The sequence below is a fragment of the Orbicella faveolata genome, unplaced genomic scaffold (genome assembly GCF_042242905.1).
Source record: "Orbicella faveolata isolate gen_17 unplaced genomic scaffold, um_ofav_v1 contig_1, whole genome shotgun sequence".
NCBI classification, from domain to species: domain Eukaryota; kingdom Metazoa; phylum Cnidaria; class Anthozoa; order Scleractinia; family Merulinidae; genus Orbicella; species Orbicella faveolata.
In genome coordinates this window covers 20790093-20808391 of record NW_028301536.1, presented here as the reverse complement: position 1 = coordinate 20808391, position 18299 = coordinate 20790093, and the positions used below count along the sequence as shown (strand labels likewise).

The 18299-nt window shown below is 37.2% G+C and overlaps 1 protein-coding gene across 1 annotated transcript; it reads right to left on the bottom strand.

Annotated features, from left to right (window-relative positions):
* Positions 1–636: 636 nt before the first annotated feature.
* Positions 637–17823, bottom strand: LOC110066300 (uncharacterized). The gene is made up of 10 exons (XM_020773520.2): positions 17639–17823; positions 17281–17546; positions 15816–15902; positions 14965–15120; positions 14379–14410; positions 12627–12828; positions 12108–12220; positions 4698–4838; positions 2856–3001; positions 637–2690 (listed from the first exon to the last, which is right to left on the bottom strand). Exons 1-10 carry the CDS (start codon positions 17778–17780, stop codon positions 2470–2472), a joined length of 1506 nt encoding a protein of 501 aa, XP_020629179.2. The 5' UTR covers positions 17781–17823; the 3' UTR covers positions 637–2469.
* Between the last annotated feature and the right edge of the window lie 476 nt (positions 17824–18299).

The window sequence follows — 18299 nt, the reverse complement described above, 5'->3', positions numbered from 1 at the left end:
AGTCTCTGTCCTTTCTCTTCTGTTTTCATACCAATATCAAGACTGTTTGGCAATATCAATTTATAAGAAAATCAGTGGCCCCATTTACCAAAGCCCCCTGGGTATACCACCATTTCTCTGAAATGTCTCCTGTTTTCCGGGAAAACCCTAAAGGAAGTCCAAGTGAAATACGTACCAAAATGCACTGTTATTTAAATTACAAAAGGGTCTTAAAAAGGATATGAAATTTCCTGTTTCTACATCCATGATCATTGTCTCAAGCTGAAGGGCACTGACCTTTAATTCACGAGGAATGCAGAGCAACCCAGATGTGTATCAGAAAAACGACACTGAATTCTCCCAGTGTTCTGTCTTTGCACTTTTTGTTCAAACATATTTTTGATACAAAGCTCCTTTTGTAATTATTCAAGCTCTGAGGATACCCTAGGTTAAACGACAAACTTGTGGCAGCATTGTTCACATCTAGTGTCACTGGGAATTAGATCTCCATGGTTGGTTTTTATCCTGCAATCCATTTATTAGCCATATGTGAAAATATTCCAAACACAGGTGGAAAGAGAAATAACATTTCTTTATATTTTCAATTATTTAATATTTTCATAATTTGCATCCTAATTCCACTTTGAAAATTGTAAATACTTTGTCATAGTTTATTGTACTCTTGATTGAATTATCCTCTTAACTGTGAGGAAACACTTCATGTTTTTTTTCCAGGTAAGAAACAGGTAGGATATTAGATATTGAGATATTTTAGTGGATATCATGGCTGTTCATTCCTACTTGTCATTTGTATTTTGAGTTACCCTACAGGTTTGCCAAAATTAATACTGCAAGACTGCTAAAAATATACAGTGATACTACAAAGACTAAGGTAACTAATGCCAAGATACATCTATCTTATAAAAGAAATGTGACTAATGAATGAGGATCAGTTGAAGATTTTCTGAAGACCTTTCACTACTTGACAAAAACAAAAAAACATCAATATTATTGAAAGACTGCCTGGGAGTAGTGAGCACTGAAAATCAACAGCCATCTAAACATATTTCTAGTCATTGCCAATAACTCCAAAGCTGCAAGCACTGGATAATCCAAAATATATTTCTTAGCTAAAAAGATAGAATTGGTTAGGAAGTATTGATCCCCATTTTTGTGTGCTTGCTTTGATTTATTTCTGAACCAGTTACTTCTATCCTAGCTGTAGCTGTTGTTTGAGGGGTAACATAGTCTCTTTTGCAGGCATATTATTTGAATGTCACATGATGTTTCTTTCCACTAGAGAAGAGTGTTACATTATGAGCTGAATGACCAATGTGAGGAAAAATACCAGGGTATTCTATAGGCAGCTTAATAGGAAAGTCAAGTTACATGTTAGAAATTTTCCAGTTTTGCATGATTAGTATCATTGAACTGCCAATAATGATGTCAGACATGACTGAATTGTGTTAAGTGTATAAGTCAGTTGATAAATATAAAGTGTAGTCTAGTAAAAATCTTTTTTTAATACTACTTGATTGATCACTGCTATAATAATCAGTAGATATAGAATAATAATTATAATATTAAAATACAAAAAAGATGCAAAGATCTTTAGACTATAAGTGGTTTAGAAAAGTCTTGTGCAATAAAATTCCAACACTTAAAATTATTTCAACCTGGAAAAGTCAGAGAACATGCAATATAGTCACTGGACAACCAAAAATATACATAGTTTATGCAAATACTAAATATTAATATTATTTTATTCGAGGCATGCTCAAATAAACATTTCAGTACAAATTATATAGTGTTCTACAATATATCAAAACTGGAGGCAAGTCTGTCATCATTCAGTTAAAAATACCTTAACAAAGGGAAAAAATAGTGACAAATATCAACTATGTTACATCCCAAATGTACACAATCAGATAAAAATTAAAAGTTCCAGAGTGGTCAACTGACAGACAAAATTGTGGGGGGTGGGTACAATTTTCAGGTGTCATCAAGCAGATCCTTTTCAATATGACATTAAGTTCAAAAAACGATCAAAATATGTCAAAAATACTTGACATTGCTAAAAGTATAGTATTTGTACCAAACAGATCCACTAAATACAGGTTCGACTGTAATCACTCAATGGCAGATGGTCATTATTGTCAGATATGTCACAAACAAGGAAGATTGCTAGGAGTCAGCCTGATTATTGTTGAGCTGCCTAGTTCTAACACATTGTATTTCTTTAGATTTAGTATCTAGTGGTAATTAGATTAGTCTTAACTTCTTTGGTACCATTTGAGAACATAATTAGAATTTTCTCTCACAAACAACAACAAACAAACCATTCTGTATAGTTGTTTACAAAAGAGTTGCCTAAAAACAAGAACTTGTTGGCCTGTTTAACATTAGCTCGGACCCAAATACATAGTTTTGATTTTTCTTTGAATGAGAATGAGTTTCATATGTTACCATATCATCTAGTACTTTCCAGCATCATTTGTTCTTCTGTAAAGTGCGCCACCTATCTTTTAGATTAACTGATGTCCTCCCAACAAAGTTATACTTGCTCAGAATCTTTGCCCAGTTTCCCTCGCCGTACAGCCTCACTCCTTCTTCTAACCACTTTGTTTCTTCAACACTCCATTTCTTCCTTCCTGGAACAATAGGAAGCTTTATATTAAGACATCTTCGTCTAGCTGGGCTGCCGGACAGTTCTGAAAAAGAAATTCATGTGGTGCTGGAGTACAAAAGGCTTTTTATCAAGTATTATTTCATTAAAACAGGGATTAAACCGACTTAGTTGTGAGTCCAGTTGGTATGTACAGCTGCCTTTCCAGCTGCCAACCATCAGTCAGAATGAAAATATCACATTGACTCACTGACTGCCTTGGGCATTTTGTCTGTCTCGTCATCTGATTGCCATTCTATTTCTTCAGCATCACTGTGCGCCTCGTTATATCGTCTTCTAGTTGATCTGGTTTCCAGGGGTCTTTTACCTTTTTTGTCTACCTTTTTTCCACTGGGGCTGGAAAATTCAAAACAACAGACGATAATTCAAAAACAAACAAACAAGTAAAAAGAACCGTGCAACTGAACACACCTCCACTAAGCACAGGGCTGTCAACAAGGGCTGTAACCCATAACACCTGCAATGCTTGAGTATGTTTGATGGGCCCTTGATGTTATGGGTGAACTGGACTACAGTTGATACAATTCACGCAAAAGGTAACAAACTTGTCTGTTACAGGTGTGAAGATCATAACTACAGTTGACTCAAAAAAATTAATGACAGCCTTGAAACAGGCACTACTCCTGCACAGTGTCCCATAAGCAGTCACCCCTGCCAAGACAGACATCTCCCCTCAGTAGTTTCCTACAAAGGGGAAGGGGGACACCTACTTAAACAGACTGACAATGATTTGATTTAACACTCTCCTTCCAAGAAGTACCTCCTTTCTAACAAGTGTCTCTGAGTGGTATTTTTAATAAGTACCCATATTCTAATTTGTACCCTTTTCCAATACGTATCCCCACTGCAGTGTTGGAAACTAAATTTTTACAGCACTCACCACTGGGGTGAATGACTCTCAAAATCCACTTGCCCGGTGTAATTTTCACTCGTCCAGAAGGATGCTCCCCACAAAAAATACTTGCAATAATTCACAAACATACGTTTCTCTGGTATCTCTTAATTACAGAGGCCCAGCTTGCCATTTCACGTTGACCTTTCTTTTTCTGTTCCATTTATGAGACCCCTTGTTAGGATTGGGGACCAATTTTACTGTTTTATCCTCGTTTTTACCATCAGCTTTTGACACGCCTTGGAATTTTTTCCACATTTCCATAGTTTTAACTGAAAAACAGCTAAATGAACAGCTGGCACTACCAAATTCGCATATATCCATAGAATCAAGTCATAGGAGTGAACAGCTTGTTGACACATGAAAGACTGGCATTTTCCTATCAATGAAAAATTCTACTAAAAGACCTAAACCAAAAGATGACTACAACAAATTGATCAATGATTTGTATTTGCACGACACTTTTAACACCCACATTGGCGAGTGGGAGAATGCTAGTTTCCAACACTGCCACTGTTGACATTCAAGACATTGACATAACATTGACTAATGAGACAAGTCAACTAGCTATTAGTCTACTTTCTCATCTGAACGCAATGTTGAGGAAACAAATGATGCTATGACAATGAGAAACTCTTTTGCTACAGTTCTTGAGTTATAGTATCAGTTACTGTTCATTAAAATCCTTCAAACTCATTCCATCCCAAACTCATTCTATCCCAAATAAGTGCCCTCTCCACCCAACAAGTACCCTCTCATCAGTAACCAAAAGTAAATGAGCATCTCAGGTGCTAAATTCAATCATTATGGTGTTTTTTAAAAAAATGTTGTGTGTCTAACCTCACTTTTTTTAGCCACCTTATAAATGAATATGCCTTGGACAACTTTCCCATGATCTTCTTATTGCCATGAAAATGAATCTGTATCATCAAACACTGCAATTCAGCACTCTGGTCTGTGCTACTGGGTTGTGAATTGTTGCAATTCAATTTTTCACTGGTAAAAAATGTTCTCATACCCTGTGTCTTGCCCACACATCATAATGACCTAGATTGCTCAACCTGGAGTCCAGTGAGCCAACCATGATGCAACTACATTGCTTATAGTTACAATTAGCTCAATTGATCTTATACATCTAACCTGTCAGGTATGGCAACCACTGTTTTGCAACACTTTTTTACAGTGAAATCTTGGTCTCTGTCTTCATCATCATTATCAAAAACTCCACTTGGCGTAGCTTGTCCTGCTACCATGTTAGAGTATGGATCTTTCAAATGAGAGCTATTAATAAAAATAATAATAAATAATCATGTCTCTGCATGGTACAGACGAAAAACCTTCTCAATTCCAAAAACCAAACCCTGTTTGAATTTAAGGTTGCAGGAAATAATAGAAGCAGGACTATGTACATAATCCATTCACTATTAAGAATTTTAGGCCCAGTTCAGACGGTGTGCTTCTGTCGTGCCGAAATAAATTCAGGAATTAAGTTCAACAAAAGCACAGCAGAAGCATGGCATCTGAATCAAACTTTTGAATTAAGCTCGGCAAGCAATTAAGTTCGACAAGTTCTGCCGTGCTACATGACTCTGGCACAACAGTGATTCAAACGTTGTGCTTCTGTCGCGCCAAACTAAATTCATAAATTATGTTAATGTGTTTTGGTGAAATTGTATTCCCCGACAGGAGTTAGGAGGAGAATTGTTACGAGGCTTCAGAAAACCCTAAACTGATTCAACTCTGGCACAATGTCTGAATCAGAGTTGATTTCCTGCCGTGCTACAGTTGAGCCAAATTGCAATTTAGTTCGGCACAGCAGAAGCACAATGGTAATTACCATAACGTGCTAGTTGTCAGACGTGTTTTTCGTTGCTCCTCGAAATGGCGGAGTAACAAGTGACCACGATACCGAAGCTGATCATTGAAATGCCTGAAGATAGTGGAAAACCTAATGAGCCCAAAAGAGGAAGAAGTAGGAAACGTCAAAGAGGAGGCAGCTCCAAAACGGACGAAGAAACTAACGATTCTGACATGATTGGCGGTCAACATGGCGACCAAGTTGACCAAGACAACGATCAGACAAGCGCTATTCGCTTTGAAGAAATTAATCAGAAGCTTGACAAGCTCTTGACTCTTTGTCCTCTAATTGAAGACCTCAAGACCCAGTTAGCGCTGCTAAAGGAAGAAAATACAGAGCCAAAGAAATCATTACAATGAGCAACAGACGAAGTAAATGATTTGCGAAACAACCAGAATGAAATGAGAACCAAACTAAATAGCTCCAGAGACATGTTGCAATATGTCCAGCAAGATCTCCAGATGCAGACCATACACAACATTAAAATTGAAGCTCAGTCAAGACGAAGTAACATTAAGTTCTTTGGAGTGTGAGAAGCAGAAGCTGAAAGTAACCCATACGAAACAGAGAGGATCGTAAAACTTCTTCTTGTCAAGAAGACGTGGCGAATTTAAAATTTGAAAGAGTACACCGCATGCCAACTAAACGTTCAGCAAGGACACCAACGAATAGACCAAGACCTATTATAGCCAAGCTGAGTTTTTACAAGGATAAGGGCCGTATATTTAAGCATGTGAAGAATATCGACCCTGAGTTAAAGATCGGCGTCGCAGATGACTATCCCAAGGGAATAGATGAAATGAGGAAGGCGCTACTACCAGTGCTAAGAAAGGCCAAGAGGGAAAAGGCTTCAGCCTTGTTCAATGTGGACAGACTTGTAATTAATGGTCAAATTTACCGTGGACCTGAAACTGAGAAGTTTCCTTTCTATGCAAAAGTTTTGTCTTCGTAAAATCATTATCTGATCTTATTTAGATCACAAGACAGCTTCGGGAATCCATCTTGCACAGTAAGCTGTCACATTTTCAAGGGAGTTCTTTACATTTAGGTCATATGCATACTTGAGACTCCCTTGCCTCCTTTGCTAATTGTTAGTAAAGCAGTCAAAAGTGCCAGATTCTAACTTTGCCCTTGAATTTCCTAAATTTTCGCAGCTTTAACTGTACAAATTCGATAAATTTATGCTGGCACCTTTTCATTTATTTGTGTTTAGGTTGGTTTTATTTTTCAGTGTCGATCTTCGTTTACATATCAAGAATGAGTACCCAATTAGGTTTAATAGATTCCGTCTTACAGCCAACTACAGAAGATTTTATAACAATTTATATACCCAAATTCTAATGCTAGTTACACCAGTGGCTTTGTCATCACCGCAAAAATTCTCCAATTTTATTCAAACCAATTTATTAAGATTTGAATATGACAACCCCATTTAAAGCATCTTTTTGCTCACTTAATGCCAGAGGTTTAAACCAAGCACGAAAGAGACGACAGTTGTTTAGGTGGCTTCATAAATATAAATTTGACGTAATATTCCTACAAGAAACTTACTCAACACAAAATGTTGACGCGATCGCCAGAATACCGAAAAGCACCTCCAACAACAAATTGATCACTTGATGAACCAGCTTAAGACTGACAGAACAAAAGAAAACATATCAAAATTTTACCGTCTCAGAGCAGAATATAATGCGATTGCTGAATACAGAACAAAAGGTGTTATAATAAGAAGCAGGATACGTTGGCATGAAAATGGCGGAAAAAACACCAAATATTTTCTGAATATGGAAAAAAGACAACATTGTAAATCACACATTTCAAAGCTTAAAACAAACGACGATAAGGAGATCAATGATCCTAAAACAATCTTAGAACAAGGAAAAATGTTCTATAAAAACCTATATACTGCGGCGCACTGTAACGACTCGAATTATGAACTATTCTTTGAAAATTCAAATATTGCTAAACTCAAAGCAACTCAACAGGAGGAACTTGAGCGTCTGCTTCTCAACAAGGAGTGCTTTCTCATATTAAAACAGCGTTCCAAAAAAAAAACCCCATGAACTGATGGCCTTTCTGTAGAATTTTTTTTGCGGTTCTGGTCTTTGCTAGGTGAAGAAATGGTACTCAACTACGCATATGAACACGGACAACTGAACATAACGCAAAAACAGGGCATTATCAAGGTGATACCAAAAAAAGGAAAGACAAGTCATTCCTTGAAAACTGGAGACCCTTAAGCTCACTCAATGTTGATTACAAAATCGCTACCAAAGTTATAACACACAGGATTTCAAGTGTTCTTCCAATCATTGTCAATGAAGACCAAACCGGATATGTCAAAGGCTGGTACATCGGTCAAAATACAAGGCTAATCACAGACATCATGAAGGTAACAAAACTAGAAAGTATACCTGGTTTGGCCATTTTTATTGATTTTAAAAAGGCATTTGAAACGGTGGATTGGAACTTCCTCTTCAGGGCGCTGCAAGTTTTTAACTTTGGTCCATGCATTCAAAAGTGGATTAGAACTTTTTACACCGATTGCTCCAGCTGTTTTATTAATAATGGATTCGCATCTGAGTTTTTCAAAGTGGAAAGGGGTGTCCGTCAAGGTTGTCCACTCTCAGGCTGTCTCTTTGTTCGATGCGCGGAAATTTTAGCTTACGCCATTAGAAATGACAACACCATCAAAGGAATAAAAATTTGTGACAAAGAATTTAAATGTGAAGGTGAATTAATCAACATGACACGAGCGTGGGAAAAAGAAAAATTCTGAGTCCCTGACAGGAATCAAACCCATGACCTCCCGAACACCAGGCGGGCGCTCTATCCACTGAGCTATGAGAACTCATGGAGAGCAAGGTCATTTAACTGAGTTCATATATGATAGGTGTCCTGCATACTGCTAGGATCGACACTATCGAATTCATCGTGAGTAGTGATAAGTTAATAAAGATGGTGAATTTTAAGCTCGGTAATGAAATGTGAAGGTGAATTAATCAACATGACACGGGCATGGGACAAAGAAAAATTCTGAGTCCCAACAGGAATCGAACCCATGCCCTCCTGAACACCGGGCGGGCACTCTATCCACTGAGCTACGAGAACTCATGGAGAGCAAGGTCATTTAACTGAGTTCATATATGATAGGTGTCCTGCATACTGCTAGGATCGACGCTATCGAATTCATTGTGAGTAGTGATAAGTTAATAAAGATGGTGAATTTTTAGCTCGGTAATGAAATGTGAAGGTGAATTAATCAACATGACACAAGCGTGGGACAAAGAAAAATTCTGAGTCCCCGACAGGAATCGAACCCATGACCTCCTGAACACCGGGCGGGCGCTCTATCCACTGAGCTACGAGAACTCGTGGAGAGCAAGGTCATTTAACTGAGTTCATATATGATAGGTGTCCTGCATACTGTTAGGATCGACGCTATCGAATTCATCGTGAGTAGTGATAAGTTAATAAAGATGGTGAATTTTTAGCTCGGTAATGAAATGTGACGGTGAATTAATCAACATGACACGAGCGTGGGACAAAGAAAAATTCTGAGTCCCCGACAGGAATCGAACCCATGACCTCCCGAACACCAGGCGGGCGCTCTATCCACTGAGCTACAAGAACTCATGGAGAGCAAGGTCATTTAACTGAGTTCATATGTGATAGGTGTCCTGCATATTGCTAGGATCGACGCTATCGAATTCATTGTGAGTAGTGATAAGTTAATAAAGATGGTGAATTTTTAGCTCGGTAATGAAATGTGAAGGTGAATTAATCAACATGACACAAGCGTGGGACAAAGAAAAATTCTGAGTCCCCGACAGGAATCGAACCCATGACCTCCTAAACACCGGGCGGGCGCTCTATCCACTGAGCTACGAGAACTCATGGAGAGCAAGGTCATTTAACTGAGTTCATATATGATAGGTGTCCTGCATACTGCTAGGATCGACGCTATCGAATTCATTGGGAGTAGTGATAAGTTAATAAAGATGGTGAATTTTAAGCTCGGTAATGAAATGTGAAGGTGAATTAATCAACATGACACGAGCGTGGGACAAAGAAAAATTCTGAGTCCCCGACAGGAATCCTCCGACAAAGAATTTAAATTATCCCAGTACGCTGATGATACAACTGCCTTTGTTTCTGCCACGAAATCTGCAACAAATTTATTCAAACTTTTGTCAAACTTTGAAGAATGTTCCAGCCTAGAAATAAATAAAAGTAAAACTGAAGGATTGTGGTTAGGCACAAGCCGCAAAAACACAGCAAAACCACTGGGAATTGCTTGGCCAGCTAACTCTATACTCGCACTGGGAATTAATTTCTCGTATAATGATGAAATTGTTTACAATAAGAATTTCCAACAAAATTCACTGCCATGGTAAATCAAGCAATCATACAATTTGTATGGAATAAGAAAGCCAAAATTAAATACAGAACAATGATAGGGCCGAAAGAGCAGGGAGGGCTAGACATGCCGGATTTTCAAATAACCAATGAAGCACTTAAAGTTGTTTGGGTAAGAAGATTAAGTGACAGCAATGGAACCGCAAGTTGGAGTCATATCCCTCTTTCCTATCTACAACCAGTTGGTGGTCTGTTACTTCTGCAGTGTAATTTTGACTTAAAGCTACTTAAAGTTGGTATACCGATTGATTTCTACAAAGAAGCTCTGTGTGCCTGGCAAAAAATTAACTGCAGTACTCCTAATACCAAAAAGCAGGTACTAAATGAAATAGTTTGGAACAATCATCACATAAAGATAGAAGGATATTCCATTTATTACAAAAAATGGCACGATGCTGGATTAACTAAAATTGAAGACTTTTTTCAAGGTAACAGACTCCTAACCTTTGCGGAATTCCGTAGCAAGTTCAAAATTAACACAAACTTCTTAAACTATTTCGGTCTATGCCACACAGTCCCTCAAAAATGGATCAATACTCTCAAAGGAAATGTTACTGAACCCTTGGAAAAACGTTCTGAGAAGGATAAGATATCTTTAGATAAACTCTCTTGCAGATCAGCAACTAAATTCTTTGTTAAGAGTAAATTTGTTACGCCTACAGCTGAACGAAGGATGAAAGAAGCCAGTCTAAGAGAACATACAATACAACTCATTTATAGCCTTCCGTTTAATGTTACAAAAGACACTAGACTCGCCATTTTCCAATACAAAATAATTCAACACTTTTTAGAGATTCAATGAAGGAACATGATAAATGTCACCTCTGTGTAGAAAGACAAATGTTAACCCATCTTTTTGTTACCTGTTCTGAAGCTCAGCATTTTTGGTCTCTCTTTACTAATTGGTGGCGCTCCAAAAACGGGGATAGGATCACTCTCGATAAAAATGAAATAATATATGGCGCGACAGATAACTTTGCTCGTCATCTTAGCTTAAACCTCTGCATTATTATAGCCAAATATTATTTATATACTGCCTCAAGAAAAGAAGAAGAGTTTTATTTTGATGCTTTCTTAGTGATGTTGACAAACAAAATTAAAATTGAGAAACATAAATCTAAGTTACAAATTAATATGTGAGAAAGCCTCCTATTGTAGCTAACCCCTTACATGAAAGATATTAACAAATTGTAATGTAAGATATTATTGTAACGTAAGATATTAACAAATTGTAAATAATGCTAGTATTGTAAGTTTTGTTAGTATTGTTAAACTGTAAGTTACGTTGACATTGTAAGTAGTAGGTAATTTTGGTATGTAATGTAATGTAAGATATTGCAATAAAAAAAAAAAAGAAAAGAAGCACGACGTCTGAACTGGGCCTTAGTCTTCACTGTACTTGTATGATTCACTAAGTAGATCTTTTTTGGCTACACATGGAGGAGGGCTTGTATGGATCAATTAAGAGATACCTTGACTCCTTCAAACATGCCCTACCTTGCACACCTGAGCAGCAAATGTGAACCACTTTAAGAAGGAATCCACCAGAAGTTCAAGTAACAAGTGGACGAAAACTTTGTACCGAGATTATTTAAATCACAAATGCAAACTTCTGTGCAACTGTTTGAAATATCTTCTCAAAAAATATCATTTCTAACAACACCAAATGTCAAAAACAAATTTTGAACTTCATATGAAACACTTGAAAGTACTGGTGAAATGAAACTAATGATGAAATTTTACTGTTCTGTGTTTGCACAATTTATCTAAACTTTGAAATTTATTTTCTCAAGTTCCCATGGGAAATTAGTTTTGGTGTTATTTCAGGAAACTACCGGTATTTAATATATCTTTAGCTTTAAGAAAATGTAAAAAGGACAGTCACTGTAAAATACCTAAAATCATTCTCTTACCAGGATTTTGTCCACTAAAAACTGAGATTGCTCTATCTCCAATCGGATTTTGTCTCAAGTCCACTGAATAACTGATGGCTGTGCAAGTTAGTGCAAGTATCCCTGGATGGCATGTAAGCTCAACCCAGCATTTACACTTGTCGCAGCAAATTGTCAGTAGGTGATTGAATCCAGAACCCAATGAATGAAAACCATTAAGCCAACAATCATATTTTGCATTGTTTAACATAACGATCAAAAGTTTTAAGAATTAGCCATGGCAACAATCAGCAACATGTCATCTTAATCTCCATCCAACATCAAGTATGGCGCAACAAAATCATAACAAAAATTTGTGGAAAACAAAGAAAAGGCCCTTACAAGAGTTTTGAAGATGAAGTCTTCAAATTCTGCATAACTTCTTCACACCGCTGGATACCCTCTGATACACTGGTCATTGCAGTACTACTTGTTTCTGCTCTGCTTTTAGTAACCTTTTGGAAGCCAGAAAATATAACGTACCCTGTGAAAACTGTATTAAGTTGTCTTGATCCCAGACATCTGTATTACCTCAGTCTATGATAAGTGGACACAGTCCCAGAATGTAATTTCTTACTAATTTTTGAATTATATTTAGCTGTCATTACTATGATAAAAAAACCTGGGCAGGGTCTACTTTTTTGTTTCACCCAACTTACATGTACCTGATTAACCCACGTACAAACAACCAGGACCTGCATTTTAAATTAAAAGTATAACATGACAGTTTCATATGAGATGTTTGAGTCAGAAACAGATTGAACTATGATAACTAAATATTATCTTTTACATAAAAAAAACATTGAAAGCCCCACATTTGATTATTCCAAAGAGTATCGCTACAGTCATGTATTATTGTACCTGTTGTCGCAGCCTCGTCACAGGACTTCTTTCTGCTGGGTTGCTGGTGGTATCTCTGCCATTCTTCTTGCTGACCTTTTTCTTCAGAGCTTTAACATCAGGATGAGTTTCTTCAACAATGCTTGTCCAGTTTTGCTCTGCCTCACCTGACTTATCCCATGCAAAGTAAAGGGCTCTTAAGGTTCTTGCATCTATCCTGGGTCTGCAATTAAACTTCAATGGGTAAACACCAGTTTCAATCCATTGTTTGTGAAATCATTACAGGTAATCATTATGCTTTAAGTCTTCAAGCTGTACTTTGTTAAGCATAGTTAACTGTTAACTTCTATCTGATCACGTCATCCAGTATGAAGATTTATTATATAGCTAGCTTTGTCAGCAGGCAAGATGAACCAAAATTCTGCGCAGTGATTGGCTACCCGAGTAGGCAAGATAGCACTATCTTGTCTGCTCTGGACTACCTGCTGCATCCCACAAGAAAAATTTCTACAAAAGCCATTTGAAAAATCCTTTACTGACCAAGCTTGTTTGGTCAAGATGGCTGGATATTGGACTCTGTCTTTTTTGTGAGTTTATAAACCTTGACTTCATCTCGGTCCATAAATACACAAAAAAAGGACTTGGCCAATATCCAGCCATCTTGACCTTGAGAATTTACATTTTGATCATCAAACTAAACAAGTTGTTTTTCTTTTTTCCGTCATGGTATTTTCTAAAAGAAATAGAAAACATATTCTCCGTGTTTCTATCGAGTCATAGAAACACTTGTGAAAGTTTGGAAGAACTCTAAAAAGCTGTGGAAACACTCATGTGATAGTTGGCGAGGGCACATGTATCTAATAGTTGTTCAAAACTTTAATCTAAACTCTCTTCAAAGACGCCTCCAAAACACAAAGAAGCAGCTCCCAGTGCATGCTGCTACACTACTCGCTGTCTACAACAGAATAGATAGTGAGTAGAGTGGCCAATCAGTGAATGGCATTTGTGATAGAACGCTAGTAGATTTACACTAAAACTCGATAGAAACACAATACATGTTTTCTCTTTCTTAAGTAACAATACATTAATTTCAATAAATTTTACAACACAGTACTTACTACCATTCAGCTACATACATTACTTACATTACTTTACTTAAAAATACATTAAGTTACAATGCAAAACTCGCAGTGTGCTACCTCCTTACATTACTTGAAAATTACTTGATGAAAATTACATAACAATACATTTAGTTACTTTCTATGAACACTATATGAGTTGTATTGAGTATAAAGGTACTGTTTATGTTATATATGATGTTACAAAATAGCCCAAAGAAGATATGTGCACTGATTGGTTTAAAATCATGTTTCCATAACTCAAAAGAAACACAGAACCAGCACGAGCTGTTGACATAATGATGGTGCAAACAAAGAGAATTTACATTTTGATGATCAAAGTAAACAAGTTGTTTGCTTTTTTTTGTTGTGGAATTTTCTAAAAGAAATAGAAAACATTTTTGCTGCATTTCTATAAAGTTATAGAACACACATGGAAGTTTGAGAGAACTGAACAAAGCTGTGGAACCACTTGCCTGTTGGCTTGTGTCCCCACAGCAGTTCTCATTCTCCCAAACTCCCACTCATGTTTCTGTAACTTGATAGAAACACAGTACATGAACCAGTTTTCTATCATGAGCTAATAATAATACTGTTCTTTGAAGGATATCAAATTGAGCTATCACTGGAGTACTGACATGACAGTCTCCTTTACCTTTCTCTATTTGAATCCTCCAGAAAAGGAGCCTGGTGGACATAAACATATCAAAATATAAGATGTTTGTAAAAAAGTCATGTTAGATTCAGTTATGTCCCAGTCCTAGTAATTGAAGACCTGTGGCTCATCAGTAGACTGTGGCATGAAGTGGCAAGGGATATAGCAGATCTCCCTAAATTAAAATACTAATTTACTGCAGGTTATCCTAGCAGTACTTTGGTCAAGGACCCCGATGAATAAGGTACAAAGGTGCAATGAAAGTAGCCTTGACCTCCCCAGTCTGGAGCCCAGAACTCCATTCAAGAGTCAAAAAAAAAACAACCATTAGTCCGCTATCCCTAGCTCAGAAAAAATAATATCTCTTCTTAGACAGGTTTTGACTGGCAGTTATTAGTTAAATATATAAATTATACATGCATCATCAAGACTGAGAATAATATAACAGGACATGGAACACAAGAAACACAGCTATAAACTATCCAAAATACATGTACCTAATCATACCTATTGCATTGTTGAGAAAATGTCTATGTTAATTACAATAAGAATAGATCCATATTACAATAATGGTTTTTCCATTTACCTCTTCTAAGATCGGAATTTCAAACTTTTTCCATGCTGGTGTAAAAAATTTCTGAACTTGGTTTAGAAGTTTGTCATATGTGTGTTTCCTTAAAAACTTTTCCTTGAATGTACCATTTTCAGACTGAAATAACTCCTGGAGATCATTCTGATACTCCTGTTGAAAAACAAATATGCAAATCTCCTATCTTTAAGTTATTAATAGTAAGATGCTATTGATATTTCAGCGATTTCATTGAGGGCTTAGCAACAGGCAAATTTACCCGTGGCTGTGAGGATAATTTTGCCTAGTTGGTTTGACCATCAAGTGGAAAGTTTTTCTATCAAAGAAGTTCGGTTGAAATAGTTTTTTCCACTTGTGAAAACCAGTTACCCCTCTGCTGAAAACGTTCATGAAACACCTGTATTTCTTTGTTCTGACTGAGTAAAGAGTTTTCAAGATTCCAATATTACTTACACTGAGAATACTTTCAATAACAGATTTGCACAATGTCATCATTTGACTACAACTACCAGAATTCCTTTCATTTTTTCTTTATTGTTTAAATTTTGAATTCCCAGTGAGGTTTAAATAACAATTGCCCTAATTAGCATTTAAGAAACAGAAAAAGTGAAGGATTCTGGTAGTTGCAGTCAAGTGGCGCCATCACGCAAATCGCATATTGTTGTCACGAAAGATTATCATCTTTGGCGAATCAATCTATGTGGACTACATAAAGTTGAACAATAATTTTTTGAACTCATTTATATGAAGATGCCTGTTAACTGTTTTTAGTTGCAGACATGAATATTAATTTTGTGATGATGGCATGATGCATGAAGGTTTCTTAGAACAAGAACCTTGGTTAATACCTCATCATCTCCTTTTTCAGTGTACAGCAGTGAGTAAAACTTTTCAGCACCTTTAGTATCTCCACATCTGTAATGTGACAGAATGATCTGTTGAAAAATAATTATAAAAAAATATGGTGTACAGTTAAACTTGGTAAAAAAGACACACACATGAACTTATTAGGGAGCTTTTATTAGCAATGATGATGGAGATACCAGGGACTTGCCTTGTAAAAATGGATAAATTTATTTAATTTTTACCTTTGAATGTTGCAACTGTGTATATCTGTTCAGTATGCCTATCATACTGTTACACGTCCTGTAAATTTTTACGGGCTTTTCAGACCACCCAACTTTCTGGAAATTTTTATGACCTACGCAGTAAGTATTGATATTTCTGGAACCGAAACTGCACATTTTCTTAAACAAGATGAACTGGGTAAACTTATGTATGGTTCAGTTCCAGCTGTAACTATCATCCCTCCACAGTAACCAGCAGGACAAAATCAGCTCTTGCACCATGATGGTCGAGTAGTTGGATCATGTGTACTTAATGCTTCTGCAGTCAAGTGTCAATCAATAACCTTGATTGACCCTCAGCTGACTCCATCGACATCTTGATCAACATTCAATCAACATTCAATCAACGTCTCAATTCACACTCGGTCAACACTAGTTTGACACTTGATCAACATCTTGATGGACACTCAGTCGACAATTGGTCAATAGTTAGCAGAGCATCGACTGACTCTTATATATCGATCAACACTTGATGGCATGTCTGTGAAAGTTAGTCGACTATGAACTGAATGTCAACTGATATTGATTGTGTTGACTGATTATTGATGGAGATGTTGATTGAGTGTTGATCAAGATGAGGGTTGATCAAGGGTATTGATTGACACCTGACCGTGGATGCCTTTAGTACACGTAATCCGAGTAGTTTGTAACAGTTTTGACAGTAGTTTAGTCCAGAGAGTAGCAATAGTTCAAGTATATAGTTGTGCAAAGGAGATATAGGACAAACTTGGTGACTGAACTTTGCTAGGGAATGTTGCCTCTTGGTAGAAGGTATATTGTCGGGTGGAATACTTAATCAGTGTGCATAGAAAACTGTCAACGGGAGGAGGCCAGTGGGAGAGATGTTTTCACCCCTTCCAGGACCTTGTAAAACAGCTCAAGAGTTCTAGGGATGGAAAATTACTTGTTTTGTTGCTGCCTGGGGTGGAAAATAGGATGCCAAGTAAAAAAATAAGGCAAATCCCTGGGGACAGGGAAAGTAACAGCAGGTAGTCAAGGTAAACCATACATTAGCAACATCTTGAATCTTCTTGACCCTCGTCTAAAAATGCTTTGACTTTTCTAATAAACTAAAAAACACTTTGTGGGAGTTTTCTGTCGTTTTCAACCAATCACCCAATGCTGTGAGTTATTTTTCAAAGCATTTTGTTAAGAAGTGATCAGTTGATATTGGATCCAAGGTTACCTGTAACTTTAATATGTTTCTCATATGCGACTTCTCCACGTCAGAAAATGGATATATTGCCGCTACCTTGTCGAAAAACTTCAGACAGTCTGGTTTCAGAAGCCTTTTGCTCTGTTCGCTGCAATCTTCCTCATCAGATGAACTTTCCTGACTTGAACAAACAGCCACGTCTTCCCGATGCTCCAGCAACCCAACAATAAATCTGATGCAACTGAGTTTATTTGAAAGTTCTTTTCCTATATCAAATCGTCCATTTTCCAAAAAATCTGTAAGAAATAGCACGAAAAGGAGAAGGAGTAAACAACGACGAGCAATTTCGCGTTTGAAACACTGTACTGTGTCGTCCCCATAACTTTACCTTGTATAGCATCTCTCCAACAGGCAGAAAACGATCGTTTCTCTTTGAATTCCTTCCATAGCTGATAAATACAATAATCCAAAAACCACTCTGAGGTAATTTCCAACAACGTGCTATCATGAGACGACGTTTTGCCCGCCATTTTTTCACAACAGGGCCCAGTTCACCACGGTTTTTAATATCCCACCATGCACTGCAGAAGTGGCCAGTTGGCGCGCGGAGGGATCTCGCGGGTAAACACGCCTTACGAAAGACGCCCGAACCACTGGGAAAAAACAACCACTACTAGACTGCAAGCAGTCTCATTCTTTTCTTAGCCTGCAACGCCCACATATGCACGAATCAAAAGGATTTGTGGAATAAAGATTACAGTCTGAACAACTACAAGAGGGCATATAATTCTTCAAGTCTTTCGCGGCTCGCACCAACTTACTCGAGATATATCAGAGAGACCCTTTGACGCTCTCATTCGAGCAGCTGGTATAAAACCCGGACACCCTTACGAGCAGGAACAGTAAGAGAGAGAAAGGTGGCTGGGACCATGATCTGTACGGTGGCTGAGAGTGGCCATTAAAAGTGAAAATTCAAATTCGAAAATCGATTTCCAAAAGTTAAAATTCTTAACTGAAAAGTCGATTTCTTAAGTGAAAACTTGACTGAG